The following is a 23935-nucleotide window of genomic DNA, read 5'->3' on the forward strand; positions in this document are numbered from 1 at the left end:
AAGGAAAATAACTGACGTAAGCAACTTTGGTTTGCTAATAGCTGCATGTAGCACAAAGCATTCAGGCAAATCAGTAACCGTCAGTGTAATGATCGATGACCAACAGAGTCTATTTACAATTTTTTTTTACTGTATATACAGTATTTATTTTCTTTGTAATTTATACAAATGTTAGTTTTATTTTTGGGTTGTTTTTCAAGTGTTTGAAATAACCGGAACCGTGACAGAAATAAAAAGAATATAGAAATTTATACAAATGTGTGCATGCACACACAGGAAATGTCTACACAGCAGCTGGGATCATGCTTCCTAGCATGGATAGACGGACATGCTAGCTCTGCTTAAGTTAGTGTGCTAAAAATAGCAGCATGGCTATGGCAGCACTAGCAGTGGCTCAGGCTACCCACAAAAGCACAAACCCGTCTAAACCCCTGGGTACGTATTCAAATGGCTAGCCTGAGCTGCTGCCCAATGCCACCATAGCATACTAAAAATAGCCCTGTGGCTATCTCAAGTGACGCTAGCACATGGTCTTGTCTATCTGTGCTGGGAAGCACACTTCCGGCAGCTGCTATGTTGACATACCCACAAAGTACTTTAATTTATTAAGAAAGGTAAAAACGACAGGCTTAAATTCTCAAGGAGATCACTCCTTTCAGGAAACAGTCTGAAGTTCTTACAAAGACTTTGATGAATATTAACTTTACATTAAACATAAAACAAAACAGGGAAAAATATCTAACATTACCTCAAAAACCAAAGTTGTTAATCCTACAGAGTATTTTAATATATAATCATGAAATCCTACATCCTGAGTGCCATTGTGGCATGGCCATTTCCCCCAGATGGTATTTAAAAGCAAATTCCATGTGGTGATATTTGATCAAAAGTCTTTTTTATCCTCTATCTTCAGGGCTCAGAAAGGTGTTTTTTTTGTTCGTTTGTTTTTTAAAGTAAAGCTCTTAGAATGGCTGTGTTAAATCTTCAGGTCACATGCATAGTGGTGGAGTTGTATGGAAGCAGTGAAGGTGAGAATTGTTTAGTCTGGAGTTTAATATCCATGGAAATTTTCCAGCATTCAATTTTATTTTTTTTAAGTGTCACCAAAGAATAATATACTCTGAGCCACGATAAATGGCAATACTTTGCCATGTCTCGATGGAGAGCTGTGTTTATTATAAAAGCAGCATGCTAATTTCCTCACAATGGACAATATTCATCCCCTTCCACATTAAAACTCAGAGGAGGAGACTCTGCAGGTTGCGATTCCTCTTGGTAATTCTGTCAGGAGGAAGGGAGGGGGTTGCCTGGTGGAAAAGGCCTGGATGTCCTCCTACAAACCCACAAAACTCCAGGGACACCTGTACAGATGCTCTGGCCTCTAGCAATACCTCCCCTCTCCCAGACAGCATGGCTGCAGTGGAGCAAAGGATCCCCTGTCTCCAGAGGGAACAGGGACATCTATGGAAAAGGCAATACAGTCTAGTTACGTCCTGTGAGACCACAGGAGGGATGATTTGCATCCCTTCCAGTCTGCCCACTCCCCAACCACTGCCACCTTGTTGGCCCCTGTACTTTGTGGAAAGGAGTCTGCAGAGTCCAGGGATATGGGGGATTGTACTCTGGTATGCCAGAACGGAGTGGAATCACTGTGTGGAGGGTCTTCCTCCATGGATTTGGGGGGAACAGTCTGGCCCACTGTTAGCAGGTGCCCCGCAGCCTGTTTAGGAGCTGCACTGCCTAACTTCAGAGGAAGTCCTGTCAAGTCCTCCTCAACTGGAAGGCTGTATGCTGGCCATGGGAGGTAGAAAAGAAGAGGATGACGTGGAGGATACACCTAGGGATACAAATAAACCCTCTTTGCTAGACAATATTGGCTCATTCAACATTTATCCAGAATTTCCAGCAACTAGCACATCTGCTTCAGATGCACAACAAAAGCAGCCGACCATAAAGTTTCTGAGTAGTTGAATCTTGTCATTAATCTGTAATATCCCATTCGTTCTTATGCATTATTTGTGACTTTTACACAGACTCCAGTGAATGGTCTTGTATGCTTGTGGTTTTAACTCCTTCACAACTGGAAAACAAAACGTATATTCTTCCTAGTAACAAAACCCTTCTTATCCATCATGTCATATCTACTGGCAAAATGCAAGCTTCAAGGTGTTTAACTGAACCAAACACCCAAGGTTTAAGGGCAAAATTTTCCACAAATGGGTGCCTAAAGTTAAGCAACTACATCCAAGTTTAAGCACCTAAAAAGAGTAACTTGATTTTCAGAGGTGCTGAGCACCCACAGCTCCTATTGACTTCAGAAAATGTTCTGAGTACTCAGCACCTCTGAACATCAAATCCCTCTTATTTAGGCACTTACAGAGTGCCTGCAAGTGGATTCCTGCACTCATACGGAGCCCCAGTGATGTCAGTGCAGTGCCACACAGACCCACTACTGCTACTAATTTATTACAAACTGCAGATTAAGAAAAAGAGCTTCACATCTCATAAGAACAAGCCGCTCCCATGAGATTTCCAGAAAAAAAACACAATTTGCATTCCTGTGTTACTATGGTACTTCTGTTTCCAGCAGAAGCCCAGACATGCAGAGGTCCATGAAAATTAAAAAGACAAACAACAGAAACACTTAACCACACTTCTTTATACTTTAAAAGATATGCTGAAATTCTGGACAAGAAAGTGGGCTATTCTTTGTATCCACACCTCTACCTCGATATAACGCTGTCCTCAGGAGCCAAAAAAATCTTACTGCGTTATAGGTGAAACCACGTCAAACTTGATTTGATCTGCCAGAGTGAGCAGCCCTCCCCCCTCAGGGCACTGCGTTATTGAGTTATATCTGAATTCATGTTATAACGGATCATGTTATATCAGGGTAGAGGTGTACTCTTGAGTCTCCCATCACAAGGCAGGTGAAATCACCTAGAGAAGAGAGCTTTCATGCTCAGAATAAAGACATTCTTGGTAAGTTGGATTTTTAAAAAAATGATTATGATGTGAGAGTTTTAAAAAAAAAATCCTTCTGCCAACTCTAAATTGTTCCTTACTCCTCATATAAGATTTTACATTAAAAAAGTAAAAATAAATCACCTTTGATTTTCTTATTTGAAGTTAAAAAAAAATCTGATCTGAGGCAGAAAGGAATAGATACAGAGAAGAAACTATTTCATGAAGAAATCAAAATAAAACACACTACAGATCACATTTCTATTTCTTACACAGAGGTTAGTTTTTCAGTACATTTCTTTCCTGACTTCACCCCTTAACCACTGTATTATTGTGTTACACAAGTATGTACTCACCTTTTCTTTTAGAGCATCATAAAGGTACATAAGAATAATTCTTGGAATTCTCACTATTGTGATTAAAAACGACCCCTTTACAACTGTTCCTTGATGATAGCAAAAAAGAACTGATATTGAAGACAGGATCAGGTGTCGTGGCAAGCTACTCTTATTTCTAGGGGGAAAAAACAAACAGTATTTTAAAATGTTATAGAAGCAGAAAATACAGCTGATTCTACCGCTGTTTAAACAAATTAATATATTTTATTGTTTCAGTTTCTTGTAACTGAAATATTACTGGGATTGCATATCTAGTGGAATCCCATGGAGGTCACTCCTGAATCCAGTGCTATTGAATATTTTCATTAAATGACTTAGATAATAGAGTAGAGGGTATGCGTATAAAGTTTGCAGATGACACCAAGGTGGATGGGATTGAAAACATGTTGGAGGAAAGGCTCAGAAATCAAAAACAACCTTGGCAAATTGGAGAATTGCTCTGAAATCAACAAGATGAAATTCAATAAAGATAACTAAAAAGTACTACCTCTTAGGAAGGAAGAAACAAAATGGACAAATACAAAATGGGGAATAACAGGCTACATTGTAGTAGTGCTGAAAAGGATCTGGGAGTTATCATGGATCATCAATTGAATATGAGTCAATGATGTGATGCGGAGAAAGCTAATATTATTCTGGTGTGTATTAACAGAAGTGTTGTACAAAAGTCACGTGAGATAATTGTCTTGCTCTCCTCAGCATTGGTGAGGCCTGAGCTGGAGAACTGTGTTCAATCTTGAGTGCCATGCTTCAGGAAAGATGTGAACAAATTCCAGAGAGTCAGAGGAAAGTAAGAAAAATTACAAAAGGTTTAGAAAATGTGACCTATGAGGAAATGTTAACAATCTGGGCATGTCCAGTCTTGAGAAAAGAAGATAAGAGTCTTCAAATATGTTAAGGGCAGTTATAAAGAGGATGGGGATCAACTGTTCTCCATGTCCACTGAAGGTAACACAAGAAGTAATGGGCTTAATCTGCATCAAGGGAGATTTAGGTTAGATATTAGGGAAAATTTTCTAATTACACCTCTACCTTGATATAATGCTGTCCTTGGGAGCCAAAAATCTTACCACATTATAGGTGAAACCATGTTATATTGAACTTGCTTTGATCCACCGGAGTGCGCAGCCCCACCTCCCCGGAGCACTGCTTTACCACATTATATCCAAATTCTTGTTATTTCAGGTGGCGTTATATCGAGGTAGCGGTGTATAAGGATAGTCAAGATCTGGAATAGGCTCCCAAAGGAGGTTGTGGAATCCCCATCATTGTAGGTTTTTTAAGAACGGGTTGGACAAACACCTGTCAGGGACGGTCTAGGTTTACTTGGTCCTGATTCAGCATAGGGGACTGGACTTGATGACCTCTCAATGTCCCTTCCAGCCCTATATATCTATGATTCTATGATCAATCTAGACTTTATTGACTCCAGTTGGGAACTAGATCAAGCCCTAAGTCCAGATGAAGGAAAACAAGTTTAAATCTTTTACTGGGTTAATTAAGTACATAGGCAATGACTATTTTCATGCATTCATTAACAGATATCACAACAGGAAAACTGGTGGGGGCGGGAGGGGAAATGTTCTAAGTAAACAAACAATGTATGAGAATTATACTTCCTTTGAATGCCTCTACCTTGCTTCTGACATCTTTCTAGCCCCTCTGCATTCCCTATTTGATGATATTACAATAGGAGATCAGTCTGCAGAACTGGGTCCACTTGCTCTGAATCAGTGGTCAAACAAAAATAAACAGTCTGGCAAGATCTTACATGCAAAACTAAGATTTACTCTCTGATGTCACTGTAATGATTGGGGCAAATTTTGCTCTCAATTTTGCTGATTTAACTCCAGAGGTTTATTTCAAAAGGTTTATTTCAAGTCAGAGCAGAATTTGGTCTAATGTGTTTAAAATATTATCTGACCTACTCATAACTGAAAATATACTGTTCTACTGCATTTTAGCTGTGATGTTTTGAGGCAATAACAAATGTTCTAAAATCTAAGTATACACATGAAAATTAACTTCATGTTTTGTCTTATAAGTGATGTCAGAATGCCACATGAAGGGGTTTTTTTTGTTTGCATTTTAAAGATCACCTTAATATGAATTAGATACAAGAAATGGCATGACACAGCTCTGAAGAATTTATACTTATTAACTCTCCAAAACCAGGAAATGAACTACACTGAAATCAGTCTTCTCAGCACAATAAATCCCCCAAAAAACATTCTGGGGTCTTCAAATACACTGATTACTATTCACTGTAGTTACACTAGCATAAAAAGGCAAGGAGACCCTTTTATTAGCAAACCCTAAATAATAGGCTCATGCTGAAATATTTACTCAAGTGAAAATACATTGAATATGGAATTAAGTAAGAATCAGACCCCAAATCAGAACTAAAATGTTCACTCTTCATAAGGAGCTTTTGAAGGATTCATTTATTGCCTTTAAAATGAAGAGTTTACAGAAAAAACAGAGCATAAAAAGGGTTTGTGTGTATGTGTGTGAGAGACAGAGCAGCTGGGTGGGATTTGAAAAGGAAGGTCTGCAAACACATTTTTATTAAATCTTCACCACAGCAGGGATTTACACAACTAAGTTAAGATAGGTATCATAGTGCTCCAATAATCCTGAGTATATCACTGCAGTCCTTTCATAGCAATAATTACTTTGCATCTATAAAGTTATATTTCTATATGCTATGTACCACATTATTTTAAATAGGAAATACCAGCAAAGCAGTTGCGAGTATGCAGCAGTTTTGATCTTATTGCCAGGGGAACAGCTTGAGGGATGGTGATTTTTTATGTAGAGCGAGTACTTTGATAGACTCTCTTAAAAACATCATTTTTAGATGTCAGAAATACATATGTATTGATAAACTTTAATGATTTCATCCCTGTACTACTGCTCTTTTCTATTCATGATAGCTTACACTCAGACCTGGGAAAATTAAAGATTAAAGAACAGCAAGTTGAAATATTAACCATGTTTAGAAAATATAGAGGACAAGGTTTACAATTCTGTTAATAATTCACTTGCTGCTGAAGAGATAAAGTATAAATTTTCCTTCTCTACTTTAACAGTACTGATTAATAAGTTAAGTTTGGCTTGCATAAACCTCTACAAATTTGGAGGCTGTTGCAAACCGCCTTGGTCTAGCTGAGAATTGTCATGTTCTAACGAGATTTCATTATAGTTCCAGGCATGTTGGAATCTGATTTTCCTTCTAATCATGGATCAAAGCAGGAAAGGATGAGAGCCACTATGACAACCCAGTTCCTGTTTCGCTTCCCTCTTCCTCCTGCCCCCCAGAGCCCAGCTGGGGGGCCAGACACCTACAACCCCTTACCCCCAGAGCCCATCTCTGGGTCCCCTCCCCAGCCAATACACCCAAACCCCCTTGTCCCAGAGCTCAACCGCAGGGCCCCTCGAGCCCAGACACCAATCCACCTCCGGCCCCAGAGCCCAGGGATCCAGAGGGAGAAACAGCCTGATGTTTGGTTCCAGGCTTGCACAAAGCAGGGGCAGCTCCAGGCCCCAGCACGCCAAGCACGTGCTTGGGGCGGCAAGCCGCAGGGGGCGCTCTGCCGGCGCCGTGAGGGCGGCAGGCAGGCTGCCCTCCGCGGTTTGCCTTGCGGAGGGTCCGCTGGTCCCACGGCTTCGGCGGACCTCCCACAGGTCCGCGGAAGCAGCGGACCATCTGCAGGCAAACCGCGGAGGGCAGCCTGTCTGCCGTGCTTGGGGCGGCAAAATTCCTAGAGCCGCCCCAGCACAGAGTTTCCTGCACACTGCTGTCTCCTTCCTTCGGGGCATGCTGGGAACTGCAGCTGCCAGGAACCCTCTAGCTCCTTCCCCCACCCCCAGCACTGTCTTCTATTTGCAAGCTGGGCTCTGCCAAGTCCATTGGCTCCTAGTGGCAGCTAGCAGCACTGCAGCCCATTTCTGTGAGGGAAAGGAAATTCTGCACGCACGTTAATTTCTGCAAAATTCTGCATTGCGCAGTGGCACAGAATTCCCCCAGAAGTAATACATGTAAGGGTTTGCAGGCTCAGGGCTCTGATCCTACAAACACTAAAGCAGGTGAGTAACGTTACTCACAAGAGTACTATGGGACTACTTGCATGAGAACAGCTATTCAACATCCTTAAGCATTTGTAGAATTGGGCCTTCAGTAAATAATTTTGGGTAACTAGTCAAATCCACAAAACCTTTTTCTTTAAAATCAATGGCAGGGGGAACATCTGATCACAGTGAGGAGGAAAGCAGCTATGCACTTAACCCCTCAACACATGATGGAAACAAATCCTTATACAAAACAAACCAAGCTAACAAGATTTCCATGACGAGCGTTCTCCACACACACACACAAAGGGGGGTGGGGTGGGGAAGGAAAGGGGCCCCGTCAGGAGCGCAATCTCTTTTTGCAAGTTATAAAAGAGTAGCCGTTACATGAACCACAATTTCTTTAATTAAATTAATAAGGCCTCTTAGGAATTTATCTTTTATCTGAAATAAAAGAAAGCAAAGTGTAGTTTCAGTATAATTATATCAGGTCAAACAGATGTCACCTGTAAAGCTAATCCAGCTGAAACAACTCTCTGCCCTCCACATTTTTAATTCCACTTATGGACAGTGGCTGAGAAGTGCCTAATGGATTGTTGTGTGTACTGAGGAAGCAAGTTTCCTCAGGGAAAGGCTGTTCCATTTCCTGTGGCCATTCACTAGCTAGAAGGAAAACCTCTCCATGGGGTATCATAAACAAAGCAATTGTGACAAGCATTTATGAAGCTGCATCACAGAACACATTAAATTGCAGATTCCTGGTGACAAATTCATTGTTGTCAATCAGAACTAAGATAGTTCACTGCCCTCTGAGATCAATACTATTGCTATTTCACCTTTCTATCACCCTTACTTCACTGCTTTGATTTATCTACTTATTTGTACTGACAGATTGAGGGAGAGGAAGAGGAATCACCATCATTAAAAATATATATAGCATTTCCCTTCCCATGCACAACTCTCTCAACACGAGTGTCAGCTGCCAAGCAAATGAAGTACATTTAAGGAGAGAGATTTCAATGGAATTTGGAGCACAGAACTTGTCTATTCCAAGAACCCAATCCTGGACGTGACAACGGTGGTGGAAAGTAGCTGGAAAGCTGATGGGTCTGGTCTCTCGAGAATTACCTAATCCTCTGAGGGTAGAGAGCCAGCACAGCAGCTTCAATGCCACCTTTCCAGCCCTGATTGTACGAGGCATGGCCAGGTTTTCTCCATGTCCTGGGGGTCCCTAGCTTCCAGAACAGTCCTTCAGGTTGCTGGCAGCCAGTGCAAAGTACAAGAGCTCAGAGGCTGCACTATATTTTACCCCGGGGACTGGCTTAACAGCCCTAAGATCAGTATAGCCCTGTGTGGATACAAAATTTGTATCCGCATCCGATCCGCAAAAATCACGGATGTAGATATCTGCAGATCCGCTGGGCTCTAAAGATCAGATGTGTGCGCGCACTATGAGAGAGTAGCTTATCATCATCTTTACCTGCCTCACCACCGAACTACTCCATGTGTACCTTGGAGCACTGTAGTATCTGAGTCAGTGCTTTATGCAGCACTGCGCAAACTGTCCATGCTCAACAAATAATGGCAATTTAATGACTGCGAGCTTCAGTATAGGTGTCAAATCAGAAAAAGCACTGGAGCAGACATCCCTGAAAAATGTGGAAAGATTCCCTCCCCACTCCCCAACTCCCCAGTTCCTGATGCAATGTGGTTTGGACCAAATCTTTAGTGTCTTATTCAGGCAAACTCCCAATGACTATTGCTACTCAAAATTAATGGAGTAAAAAGTCTCAGGATTTGGCCCTCTAGTACAGCGGCTCTCATCCTTTCCAGATTACTGTATCCCTTTCAAGAGTCTTATTTGTCTTGCATACCTTCAAGTTACACCTCACTTAATAACAACTTGCTTACAAAAATCAGACATAATACAAAAGTGTCACAGCACACTATTACTGAAAAATTGCTTACTTTCTCATTTTTACCATATAATTATAAAATAAATCAACTGGAATATAAATATTCTACTTACATTTCAGTGTACAGAATATAGAGTAGTATAAACAAGTCATTGTCTCTATGAAATTTTAGTTTGCACTGACTTTGCTAGTACTTTTTATGTAGCCTGTGGTAAAACTAGACAAATATCTAGATGAGTTGATGTATCCCCTGAAAGACCTCTGTGTATCTCCAGGGCACGCATACCGCTGGTTGAGAACCACTGCTCTAGTATAACTCTTCATTGTTTAAGATTGAGAAATTCAGATTTCAGAAACGGAGCACTGAATGGATGCCATGCTGTAGCCTCAGGTGCAAAGGGCTAGTTAACTACATATAGCTCTGTAGGGCTCCAGTTACCTGTGTTGATCCTTCAATCAGAGAAAGGAGATGAAGTGTGAACCTCTAGTCCTGACATAGTGGTGAAATGGTAAAAGATTATGTCAGCACACTGATCCTCTCCCCAAACCCTTTAAAAAATGGGCATTTTAGATTCTGTCTACGCTAGGAATATTTTTTTTAAAAAGTCCACTGGCTAAAACCAGTTCAGCCTGAGCTCTATTGAGAGCCCGAGAGTAGATGCGCTTCTGACAGTGTTTTAAGTGCTGTGTTGATTAGACTTACTTTGACCAGGGACAGAGAACACAGTGCTTAAAATGGTGGTGGCAGCCGGCAACTTGTCTACTCTTGGGCTCCCAACATTGCTACACCAATGGAGTGAAACCAGTGTTCCAACAGTGGAAAATTTTTGGAAAAAAAATCCCAATTATAGAAAAGGTCTAAGCTGGTTTTCCTGCAGGAAGAGAGGAGAGTAGAGTTCATCAGGAGTTTTCCAAAAGAAAACTTCCTATCCAAAAGTGCTGACTTGTCAAAATCAAAATGTTCTGTGGGATTGTTTCGATTTGGATGAAATTCCAGCAGGAACCAGGCTGGTTTCCTGACAGCTTGTCTGATAGCTCCCTGTCAGCCTCAGAGCCTGGATGCCCTGGGAACCACAGCTCCCACACAACCCGGGTCCCCAGCTCTAGGGCAACCTGCCAGGTGGGCTGTTGTGCTCTCAGACTCTTCACATAGCAAACTGCTACAAAACTGTAGCTCACATGGATACCCACCCTCCACTGGCCATACAGCTTTTCTGGGGGGAAAAAATAAATCCATTTATTCGTTTTCTTTGTTCCACTGCGGAACAAGAATTTTTTCAACGTCTCAGACTTTCACAGAACAGAAAATGTTACCATATTTGCATGAAATGGAGCAGAGGAAACACAGCAATGTGGCTGGAAGATCAAAACATTCCTCTGCAGTGTTGGAAATTGAAACAAAAACAGCACTGATTTACTGCATGAAACCCATCTTATTTCACTATCCAATATGAAGGAAGTGAAAAACGTAAAACAGGATAAATAGTAAGTAGCAAATGAGATTTTTACAATTCCTGCACGTCTAGCTAAGGTGGTATCTTGGTAACACAAAGTAAAACACTTCCAGTAAAAATATTTGCACGGCATTACATGATTTTCAGTTGTTTTCTACAGTAAACTTTAGAGGCTTATTCAGCCATACCAGACTAAAGCCTGGTGGGAGGGACGGAAAGGAGATCAAGTCACACTACTTTAGAATTACTCTGGGGCTATGTGTTACACCTTTACTTAGAACTACCGACACTTACTGAGAAAAGGTTAAAATTTAATCTGGGTTTTGCTTGCACCAGGGCTTAATTTGGCTCAAAATTTTCTAGGATTTAAAGAGAGGTGATACAAATTAATGTCACATGAGATCGCGTTCGAAGCCTTGCAATGAGCTGCTTGACTTCCTAGTCACACATTCTTAGAATAATTTAGCTCCCAAGATACTATCCAAAATATATATCCATGGCATTTATAGCGGTTTTCCTAAAAATAGACAACGTCAATGCTAAGAAAACACCAACCATATAAGGAGGTAAATTTTACACATACCGGTTGAAATAGCAAGTAACCACTGCTCCAGCGATAGTCATTTGTTGACAAGCCAAGATGAATTCACTAGTCCAGATAAGGCCGACTAAATGGTACCACCACATGTAGCGAATGCCAGACAGAATTTTATATTCTACTTGTCCTCCTGAAATGACTTGTGCACTCCCTGAGAAGTCAAAGATATCAGAATATTAATCACAACTCCGCAAACAAAACAGAACTTAAACATGTCTCATATATCCCATGTATTCACTTTTTTCAGTAAAGTTATAAAACAGAATCTAGCTGTTGTTTAATTCTATCAAATATTTACTAAAACAAACAACTAATTTTGAGAAAAATATTCTTATAGGGCCTAATGCCTCCGTTTTAAATCAGGTCATTTTTACAGTTGCCAGTAAAGTCAATAGGGACTGTTTGAGCAAGGATTTAGGATAAACCAGGTTACAACTTCAGGATTTCCTCCAAAATGAATGTTTGAGAAATAAACAAAAAATCTTTGTTATCAAAATCTGAAATCAGATTAAGGTCAATTACAGAAATGTCTAAAAATTAAATGTTTTCACTTATGAGGACAACAGCATTATTATGCAGACAAAGAACAATTAGAGTTGCAGCTGGCAAAGGATGTGAAGGGTAACAAGAAGGGTTTCTACAGGTACGTTAGGAACAAGAAGGTAGTCAGGGAAAGTGGGGGGCATTTACTGAATGGGGGAGGCAACCTAGTGACAGATGATGTAGAAAAAGCTGAAGTACTCAATGCTTTTTTTGCCTTGGTCTTCACAGACAAAGTGATTTCCCAGACTGCTGCACTGGGCAGCACAGTATGGGGAGGAGGTGAGCAGCCCTCAGTGGTGAAAGAACAGGTTAAGGACTATTTAGAAAAGCTGGACATGCACAAGTTCATGGGGCTGGATCTAATGCATCCAAGAGTGCTGAGGGAGTTGGCTGATGTGATTGCAGAGCCACTTGCTATTATCTTTGAAAACTCATGGTGACTGGGGGAGGTCCCGGATGACTGGAAAAATGCAAATATAGTGCCCATCTTTAAAAAAGGGAAGGAGGAGAATCTGGGGAACTACAGACCAGTCAGCTTCACTTCCATCCCTAGAAAAATCATGGAGCAGGTCCTCAAGGAATCCATTTTGAAGCACTTGGAAGAGAAGGTGACCAGGAACAGTCAACATGGATTCACCAAGGACAAGTCATGTCTGACCAACCTAATTGCCTTCTATGATAAGCTAACTGGTTCTGTGGATATGGGGAAAGCAGTGGACGTGATATATCTTGACTTTAGCAAACCTTTTGATACCATCTCCCACAGTATTCTTACCAGCAAGTTAAAAAAATACAGATTGTATGAATGGACTATAAGATGGATAGAAAGCTGGCTAGATCATCAGGCTCAACGGGTAGTGATCAACGGCTCAAGGTCTAGCTGGTTGCCAGTATCAAGTGGAGTGCCCCAGGGGTCTGCCCTGGGGCCAGTTTTGTTCAACATCTTCATTAATGATCTGGATGATGGGATGGATTGCACCCTCAGCAAGTTTGTGGATAATACTAAGCTGAGGGGAGAGATAGATACGCTGGAGGGTAGGGATACGGCTCAGAGTGACCTAGAGAAATTGGAGGACTGGGCTAAAAGAAAACTGATGAAGTTCAACAAGGACAAGTGCAGAGTCCTCTACTTAGGACGAAAGAATCCCATGCACTGCTACAGCTGGGGACTGACTGGCTAAGCGGCAGTTCTGCAGAAAAGGACTTGGGGATTACAGTGGATGAGAAGCTGGATATGAGTCAACAGTGTGCCCTTGTTGCCAAGAAGGGTAACCGCATATTGGGCTGCATTAGTAGGAGCACTGCCAGCAAATTGAGGGAAATGATTATTCCCCTCTGTTCAGCACTGGTGAAGCCACATCTGGAGTACCGCATCCAGTTTTGGGCCCCCCACCACAGAAAGGATGTGGACAAATTGGAGACTGTCCAGCGGAGGGCAACAAAAATGATTAGTGGGCTGGGGCACATGACTTATGAAGAGAGGCTAAGGGAACTGGGCTTATTTAGTCTGCAGAAGAGAAGAGTGTGTGGGGGTTGATAGCAGCCTTCAACTACCTGAAGGGGGGTTCCAAGGAGGATGCAGCTAGGCTCTTCTCAGTGGTGGCAGATGACAGAACAAGGAGCAATGGTCTAAAGTTTGCAGTGTGGGAGGTGTAGGTTAGTTTTTCCTAATATCCATTTGTCATAAACAGATAGCTAAGGGTTAATGTCTCTTTCACCAAAAGCACCTGACCAGAGGACCAATCAGGAAACCTGATTTTTTCAACTTTGGGTGGAGGGAATTGTGTGTCTGGGGTCTTTGTTTTCTGGCTGCCTGCTTTCTCTGAGCTTTGGAGAAGTAGTTCTACTTTCTAGTCTTCTGTTTCTAAGTGTAAGGACAAAGAGATCAGATAGTAAGTTATATGGTTTCTTTTCTTTGGTATTTGCATGAATATAAGTGCTGAAGTGCTTTAATTTGTATTCTTTTGAAATAAGGCTGTTTATTCAATATTCTTTTAAGCAATTGACCCTGTGTTGTATCATCTTAATACAAAGAGAACATTTGTACTTATTTTTCTTTCTTTTTATATAAAGCTTTCTTTTAAGACCTGTTGGAGTTTTTCTTTACTTCAGGGAAATTAAGTCTGTACTCACCAGGGAATTGGTGGGAGGAAGAAATCAAGGGGAGATTTGTGTGTTGAATCGCTAGCCTGATTTTGCATTCCCTCTGGGGAAATAGGAAAGTACTTTTGTTTCCAGGATTGGGAATGGAGAGGGGGAGTCCCTCTGTGTAGTTTCACAGAGCTTGTGTCTGTGTATCTCTCCAGGAGCACCTGGAGGGGGGAAGGGAAAAAGGATTATTTCCCTTGGTTGTGAGACTCAAGGGATTTGGGTCTTGGGGTCCCCAGGGAAGGTTTTTCAGAGGGACCAGAGTGCCCCAAAACACTCTAATTTTTTGGGTGGTGGCAGCAGGTACCAGGTCCAGGCTGGTGGCTAAGCTTGGAGGTTTTCATGCTAACCCCCATATTTTGGACGCTAAGGTCCAGAACTGGGACTAAGGTTATTACACCATTTCACTAGGAGGGTGGTGAAGTACTGGAATGGGTTACGTAGGGAAGTGGTGGAATCTCCATCCTTAGAGGTTTTTAATGCCCGGCTTGACAAAGCCCTGGCTGAGATGATTTAGTTGGTGATTGGTCCTGCTTTCAGCGGGGGGTTGGACTAGATGACCTCCTGAGGTCTCTTCCAACCCTCCAATCTTCTATGATTCTACCAAAAGAGCAGAGAGAGAAAGATTGCTGGAAAAGATTAAGGATATATATGTACCATTGAAACAAAACAGAATAAAGTATATGTTATAGCTGTGACAAAACTAGGTTTTAGAACATTAAACAGACAAAATTAACAAAATTCAATCCAAATTCAATGTCTTTTTTTCTTTCTTCTTTTTAAAAACAGAATGTAGACATCTTTAAGGTAACAAGAACTCTAAGGCTGTTTGCATCAGATGTGTATTCTTGAACGTGAACACACATTTACATCTAATTATGCTAGCGAATTGTATTTCCACTTATGTTGACAAGACATGAACGTATTTCCCTATTAACCTAAAAGTAGCTACACAAAATTTGTGATGCACAGTCCCAATTGCTGAGTTCAAATTAGACACTCCTATTTATAATTCCTGAATTTGAACTTTTGTTTGGGGGTAGGCAGACAGAGGCAGGATACTTTTTGTGGCAGGTCATTGGATCTGGAACTTACTCTCTTAACCAGTTTGCCAGGGCTCAAATTTGCTGACCTTAAGGATGCATCTGTTCAAAAAAGAGAGGAATTCTCTAAGGACGAGCTGTGGATATTCCTTGGTACTAACTTCCAGTACAGCATTGGTGCTGTCAATGTCAACTATGCGAGTAGGGGGCAGGATAAGGAACTGTCCACTGATGTCCCTGTGCTGCTTCCCGCGGCTCCCATTGGCCAGGAACAGTGAACCACAGAGACTGGGAGCTGTGGGTGGCCATGCAAATGTAAACACAGTCTCATGGCCCACCAGCGGATTACCCTAACAGGTTGCCCACCACTGGTCTAGTGGGTAGAGCTGAGAACTGCAAGTCAAAACAAACGAGTTCTCTCAAATTCAGGTAGACCTTGTTCTCATTGTTCCCTGGATCAAGAGTCATACCCTGCACCACGATGCAGCTGGACTAGACTACTAAAAAAAGTTCATAGGTTGTAACATAGACTAGTTAATTGTTGCCATGAGGTAATCCTCTTTGAAGTGAAGGCACTGATGCATGCACTGGTTACTTCATGATCAGAAAGATGTCTCAACAGAAAAGCACTGTCATGAGCTGCAGGCATTTAAGAGAGGTTAGGACTGTGTACTGCTGTAAGTACACTGCTATTGAAATTTGGTTCTAATGCTTTTTAGGCCTGTAAAAATTCAAGTTACTTTACGAGTGGAAAAGCCTTTCGTACTGTCATGGTATAATTCCCCACTCTGAACCTTAGCGTCCAGAAGATGAGGTACCAGCATGAATTCCTCTAAGCTCAATTACCAGCTTAGAACCTGTAGCACTGCCACCAACCAGGAATTCCAGTGCCTGGTACACTCTGGTCCCCCTAAAACCTTGCCCGAGGACCCCCAAGACCCAGACCCTCTGGATCTTAACACAAGGAAAGTAAACCCTTTCCCTCACCATTGCTTCTCCCAGGCTTCCTCTCCCTGGGTTACCCTGGAAGATCACTGTGATTCAAACTCCTTGAATCTCAAAACAGAGAGGAAAATTCACCTTCCCCTCTCCTTATCTCTCCTCTTCCCAAACTCTCCCTGAGAGAGAAAGTAATCCTAACAGAGAGAAATTTAACCTCTCTCTCCTCCTTCCCTCCTTTCTCCCCACCAATTCCCTGGTGGATCCAGACCCAGTCCCCTGCGGTCTCACTAGAATAAAAACAAACAAACAATCAGGTTCTTAAACAAGAAAAGCTTTTAATTAAAGAAAGAAAAAACAGTAAAAATTATCTTTGTAAATTTAAGATGGAATATGTTACAGGGTCTTTCAGCTATAGACACTGGGAATACCCTCCCAGCCTAAGTATACAAGTACAAATTAAAATCCTTTCAGCAAAATACACATTTGAACTCCTTCCAGCCAAATACATATTTGCAAATTAAGAAAACAACCATAAGCCTAACTCGCCTTATCACCTAGTACGTACTATTTTGAATCTATAAGAACCTGTATCAGGGAGCTTGGAGATAAACCTGGTTGCACGTCTGGTCACTCTCAGAACCCAGAGAGAACCACCACCAAAAACTAACAGCAAACACAAAAACTTCCCTCCCTCAAGATTTGAAAGTATCCTGTCCCCTGATTGGTCCTCTGGTCAGGTGACAGCCAGGCTCACTGATTTTGTTAACCCTTTACAGGCAAAAGAGATATAAAGTACTTCTGTTCTATTAACTCCTACTATCTGTTTATGACACGTACCATCTCCCTCTTTCCCCCACTCTAACCCCTTTTTTTAAAAATGCAGACCCAAGAGTTATTTTTCTTCCTCAGAGAATTCTGAAGTGGAGCACATTTCCACATACTACCAAAGTAAATTTCATCAGCTGCACTGTACATTTGTGTCTCATTTTGTATTCTGAGCATTTCTCAACTCCTTTAACTCTTCCAGCAGTTTTAGGCTCCTATGTTCTTACAGCATGTACAACTAGCCAAACATGCTCATACATCAATTGTAATCATTACCAGCAGCAACAGTGCAAACAATACATTGGATAAGATAAATGGAGGTCTCTTCAGCCTTCAATATCATTTGAAAAGAAGTCATTTCCTTCAGTAGCAGAAGTGAGGACTTTTTCCTGGTGTGCAACCTTTACTTATGAACATTCCTATTATGCAAATTGTTAAGATATTTTACTTCTGCACTGATAGACTGGTTAAAATGATTAATGAATCTCTGCAGCACAAACTGTAATTCCATTGCTCTTAACAAGCCACAGCCATTTAAAATAATGATTAACAGTAACAGCCTTGGCTAAACAGAAATTGTCATGGGCTGGTATTGCGTGCATGTGTATCACTGCCCTCTGCTGGATGTCATCGTGTGACAGTGATCACCTTATTTCCCAAGTAATAGGAGCCAAAGATTATGTGCTGCATTCCCTCACGGTGTACATGTGTGCCTGTCTGATACCCTTTGTGTCTATGGTTACCAGGCACATACAAATCTGATGACAGAATAATGCATTATATTATGTTTCACATATAAAGATAAGTATATTGGTAGCATGGATCAAACTGCAAGGATCACTCTGACATCCTAATAAAAAATACATTTCCTTTCCTTGTCATTCCAGTGTGATCTGGTCATGGAGCCACAAAAAACAGAACAAAACCTCAGAATATGGTTCTACTTTGTCTGCAGTACATTTTTCTTCCAGCAGTATCATCACAGGAAAGAAGTCATTCACCGAAAATCAATCCTGCCAGTGCAGCCATTTGCCAATTCCAAGTGGTTAATAAGTGACTAAAATCCCCATTGTTGAGCCATGACATTGCAGAAAGCTGCCTACTATATATATATTTTTCTTAGATTTGTTACTGTGATGCAAATACTTCAAAAAAATGTTGGTCAGATACCAAGATGCTGCCACAGAATTTTTAGTAAGACTGAAAAGTTTCTCCATCAGATTCATTAGCCCAATACTACAGCCTTATATCAGTCACAGCCAAAGAGATGCACAATATCAATATCATACAGTATATTTTGTGACTTGCAGACTTGTGCCATACATTCTACGGGAGTGGCTATTGGAGTTTTTTTTACTGATATCTGGAGCAACCAGAAGTTTTAAGTGGTTGGAACTCCTAGGAACTGGAAATCATATTTTCTTCAATTTATCAATTCCACTGTGGGCAACAAAGAACAATTGGCCAGAAAGTACTAACTCAGAACCAATTTCCCAGTTCTTGCTAGTATGACAATATTTGCCACTTTTAATGCTTCCTGCTGCAGAGTCAGAAAGTTTCTATAAACCATTGTTCTATAAAATTTGTGTTTCCTCCCAACTGAATTTCCTTTGTAACTGCTCCTTTTTCACATATGAGAATTTACAATTAACTTAGATAGATTTAGTTGGAATATCTTGGACCCTTCAAGAAATTTGCTTTCACTGGTTTATCTGCAGCACATCTTTACTGTAATAGTTTTACTCCTCACTATACTCAGAGATATATTTTCATTATGTGAAAATCTCGCCTAGCACTCCCATCTTACACTTATACTCTGTATCCTATTCCTGATGTGGATTTCACTGTTTCTGCCAGATTCATACATGAGGACACACATTACAGTGACACTACTGGAATACCACAAGGCCACATCTAGTTCTATTGGCTTTTCCAAATCCTCACTGAGCTCCAGTCCCATTAGAATACATAGTTACAACTGGTGCCACTTGATTTTGTGCTAACTCCAGTCTCTTGCAATTTGGCATCTCTCCTGGCTAATGTCTGGCATTTGTCCCAGACATATAGATTTGCAATACACTTGGCTTCTGCTACTCTTACAGCCCCTGATTTAGCAAGGTAGTTAAGCAGGTGCGTAACTTTGAATACATAAGCTGCCTCACTTCAGTGAGACTACTTGTATATTTAAAGTTAGGCATGGGCTGAAGTACCTTGCTCCACTGGGGCTACAGTTATCTGATCCTCCCAAGGAGTTAGCTTCTTCTCAATGTAACAATAGATATTAAAAATGACATAAACAAGGTGATCTGCATGGATGTATAAAGATCAGATACATCACAGATGAAACATGGATCAGGTGCCTCAGAGTTACAAGATGCACACAGGCTGTAAATATTACAGAACTACAAGAAGCACAAGGGAAACATTAAGAACAGGTGCAGCACAGTAGCAATTCAATTTCACTAGCCCATCTCCTCTTGCTGCACATAACTAAAAATAGCTATTTGCTGAAAAAAATTAAATATGTATAACAACATCATTCTCAAAATATTTTCTGACAAGCCCAAACTAAAATTAAGTGGGTGTTTAGCCAAAAATTAGAAACTGCTATGACGGAAAGGTAAAGATTTTACAAACTGAGCCCCTTCTGAGCAGGCTGGAGTTCTCAAATAACCAGGACATGGAGGTTCAGAGCAGTATTCTGATTTCCCTCAAAGAGCCCAGAAAAATCAGAGAGAAGGAAAAAGTTTTCTTCCATTTCCACAATCAGCTGATTCCAGAGAGAGTGGAAAACCCAAAAGCTATTCTGATAATATATTACGGAATATGAACCCTGTAAAACCTAGATGAGATTTTATGTTAAAGAGTGTATTTAAAACTAAAAAAAAATGTTTTTTTGCAGACTGTCAAGTAAAATATTATTTATTTTAGAGTAGGAAGATGTCCTGCTACTGTATGGAAGTTTCAGGTTCTCTTCCTCCCCCAGAAGCCTTTGCTAACTTTTTGCCATTTTACAATATAATTTTTTAAGTGTTTTTCTCCTCATACCCCCCATGCAAGAATAATACAGAATTACCAGGGAAAATTGTGAAACTGGCTTATACAAAATTTGCTGTCAATTGCACAAAGTAAACCCATTTTACTCTAATCTTTTTCAGATACAATAATCTTAGGTGTTATTTGAAACAGAGTAAAAGGCAAAGAAAGTATTCAGACAAAAGTGTAATTTTTAAATTAACAATTTAGCTTATTATGAGACATTAATGGAGCAAGCAAGTCAATCCCCCCAGTAGTGTTCTCAATGGACTATGCAGAGGTCAGAACATATTGAGATAAAGTGAGAAAGACCAAAAGCCATGTAGAGTTCAACCTTGCAAAGGGAATTAAAACCAACAGTAAAAGGTTCTATAGCCATATAAATAAGAAGAAAACAAAGAAAGAAGAAGAAGTGGGACCGTTAAACACTGAGGATGAAGTGGAGGTTAAGGGTAATCTAGGCATGGCCCAATATCTAAACAAATACTTTGCCTCAGTCTTTAATGAGGAGCTTAGGGATAATGGTAGGATGACAAATGGGAATGAGGATATGGAGGTAGATATTACCACATCCGAGGTAGAAGCCAAACTCGAACAGCTTAATGGGACAAATTTGGAGGGCCCAGATAATCTTCATCCAAGAAAATTAAAAGGAACTGGCACATGAAATTGCAAGCCAATTAGCAAGAATTTTTAATGAATCAGTAAACTCGGGTTGTACCGTATGACTGGAGAATTGTTTACATAGTTCCTATTTTTAAGAAAGGGAAAAAATGTGATCCGAGCAACTACAGGCCTGTTCGTTTGATATCTCTAGTATGTAAGGTCTCGGAAAAAAATTTTGAAGGAGAAAGTAGTTAAGGACATTAATGTCATAGGTAATTGGGACAAAATACAACATGGTTTTACAAAAGGTAGATCGTGCCAAACCAACCTGATCTCCTTCTTTGAGAAGGTAACAGATTTTTTAGACAAAGGAAACACAGTGGATCTAGTTTACCTCGATTTCAATAAGGCATTTGATATGGTTCCTCATGGGGAATTATTAGTTAAATTGGAAAAGATGGGGATCAATATGAAAATTGGAAGGTGGCTAGAGGAACTGGTTAAAGGGGAGACTACAACGGGTCATACTGAAAGGTGAACTGTCAGGCTGGAAGGAGGTTACTAGTGGAGTTCTTCAGGGATCAGTTTTTGGACCAATCTTATTTAATCTTTTTATTACTGACCTTGGCACAAAAAGTGGGAAGGTGCTAATAAAGTTTGCGGATGACACAAAGTTGGGAGGTACTGCTAACACAGAGAAGGACCGGGATATCATATAGGAAGATCTGGATGACTTTGTAAACTGGAGTAATAGTAATAGGTTGAAATTTAATAGTGAAAAGTGCAAGGTCATGCATTTAGGGATTAATAATAAGAATTTTAGTTATAAACTGGGGACACCTCAGTTGGAAGTAACAGAGGAGGAGAAGGACCTCGGAGTATTGGTTGATTACAGGATGACTACGAGCTGCCAATGTGATATGGCTGTTAAAAAAGCTAATGTGGTTTTAGGATGCATCAGGCGAGGTATTTCCAGTAAAGATAAGGAGGTGCTGGTACTGTTATACAGTGAGACCTCATCTGGAATATTGTGTGCAGTTCTGGTCTCCCATGTTTAAGAAGGATGAATTCAAACTGGAACAGGTACAGAGAAGGGCTAGTAGGATGATCCGAGGAATGGAAAACCTATCTTATGAAAGGAGACTCAAAGAGCTTGTCTTGTTTAGCCTAACCAAAAGAAGGTTGAGGGGAGAGATGATTGCTCTTTATAAATATATCAGAGGGATAAATATTAGGGAGGGAGAGGAATTATTTAAAGTTTAGTACCAATGTGGACACAAGAATGGATATAAACTGGACACTAGGAAGTTTAGACTTAAAATTAGATGAACGTTTCTAACCATTGGAGGAGGGAACAGCTTTCCAAGGGGAGTAGTGGGGGAAAAAGACATATCTGGCTTTAAGACTAAGCTTGATAATTTTATGGAGGGGGATGGTATGATAGGATAGCCTAATTTTGGCAACTGATCTTTGATTATCAGCAGGTAAGTATGCCCAGTGGTCTGTGATGGGATGTTAGATGGGGTGGGATCTGAGTTACTACAGAGAATTCTTTCCTGGGTTCTGGCTGCTGAGTCTTGCCCACATGCTCAAGGTTTAACTGATCGCCATATTTGGGGTCAGGAAGGAATTTTCCTCCAGGGCAGATTGGCAGAGGCCCTGGAGGTTTTTGCCTTCCCCTGCAGCATGGGGCACGGGTCACTTGCTGTAGGATTCTCTGCAGCTTGAGGTCTTCAAATCACAATTTGAGGACTTCAGTAACTCAGACATAGGTTAGGGGTTTGTTACAGGAGTGGGTGGGTGAGATTCTGTGGCCTGCACTGTGCAGGTCAGACTAGATGATCATAATAGTCCCTTCTGACCTTAAAGTCTGAGTCTATGAGATATTTATCAAATATGATATAAGCTTTAACATTTATGAACTACAGAGGGTGGTAAATAGAGGACAGCATGATGATATACTTCTGCCAACCCCTAATTCCATTTAATGCAGATTTTCACACCTTTAGTCAAGCAGTCTTACTGATATCAGAGGGACTACTTGCACAGTGAGGAACAAGGGTGGATAAAAATCAGTGATTCTCTGGGAAAAAAATCAAATCAAATTTTGATTTGCGTATTTAAATTAGCTTTATTATTAAAATAAAACTGTTTAAAATGAAATCTGAATTTAATACAAAACATGTTAAGACCTAAAATTATTATAATCTCTTAACATATTTAAATAAAAACAAATATGCTGAATCCATGAGCCAAAAACTTTCAGTTAAAGGTTACTTTTCTATACAGAGAAAGAAAGCAGGGAAAAACATCTAATTTTTGAGGTGCTATTTTTACAAAGCTTGACAACAGGTTGTGTACCATACTAATGGTTTGAGCCTTTGGGGGACCCACAGGCTGTGCCACTGGGTGCAATATTATCTAATAAAAATAAATTTTATATGCTATTGTGTGTGTTTAATTAAATTCCAGTTATCATCCTTACGCAGCCTGATGCAAACTATGAAGAAAAATTTAATTTAGTAAATAAAAAATATTCACTATTTTCTAACATACTAAAAATGTACAATTAATAAGAATCAGAAAATATTAACCTATATAATTGCTTACATAAATGTATACAGTTATAGTGTACCCTCCTAGGTAGCAAAAAATTTACCAAATTTAGTGTAAAGGCTCCAGTTAGTTGTAAATCAACATATTGTAATGGTAACATCAACCAATGAGAATGCACCTTAGAAAATAGCTACAATACAAATGGAAAAGTTGATTCAAATCAATTATTTAAGTCAAGGCTTTCCCCTTAGTCACTTAAATCATGATCATCTTGATTTAAATCAATACTCCCTGTGAAGAACTATTACATAGCATGATCCAGCGAATGACTTAAGCACACGCCTAAGTGCCCTTCTGAATTAGGGCCAGTATGAGTAACAGCATCAGAAACTGGTTCTTACAGAGCATCATATGGATTTAGACAATTAGGACTTAAAGATTTTGAAATATAAACACCTGAACAGTTACCTAATGGTTAGAGCATGGGACTGAGAGTCACAATGACTATTATATTCCTTATTCTGACTATCCTCCTATGTAAAAAGGATTTTGAGAGGCTCAGCTGTTCTCTGTAAAGCACTTTGAACACCTCTGATGACAGTACATTAATTGTGCACTTATGTTAATCTTAATAAAGTATGACAATTGTGACAGTTCGAGCAATGACAAAAGATGAAAAAACAGTTACCTACCTTTCATAACTGTTGTCCTTTGAGATGTGTTGTTCATGTCCATTCTATTCTAGGTGTATGCACACCCATGTGCACACTCGTAGATTTTTGCCTTCACAGTATCTCTAGGGTCAGCAGTGGCGCCCCCTTGAGTGCTACGCACA

At 40.4% G+C, this 23935-nt stretch overlaps 1 protein-coding gene across 6 annotated transcripts in view; it reads right to left on the minus strand.

The window, feature by feature from the left end:
- Positions 1-23935, minus strand: part of SLC44A3 (solute carrier family 44 member 3) — a 173847-nt gene that overhangs the window by 26025 nt on the left and 123887 nt on the right. For all 6 annotated transcript variants that reach the window (XM_050960948.1, XM_050960946.1, XM_050960949.1 and 3 more), the window contains 2 exons: positions 11387-11552; positions 3321-3477 (listed from right to left, as the gene is read on the minus strand). In XM_050960948.1, coding sequence (XP_050816905.1) covers positions 3321-3477; positions 11387-11552 — 323 coding nt within the window. The remainder of the gene's footprint in view (positions 1-3320; positions 3478-11386; positions 11553-23935) is intronic.

The sequence above is a fragment of the Gopherus flavomarginatus genome, chromosome 7, assembly GCF_025201925.1.
Source record: "Gopherus flavomarginatus isolate rGopFla2 chromosome 7, rGopFla2.mat.asm, whole genome shotgun sequence".
In the NCBI taxonomy this organism is placed as follows: Eukaryota; Metazoa; Chordata; order Testudines; family Testudinidae; genus Gopherus; species Gopherus flavomarginatus.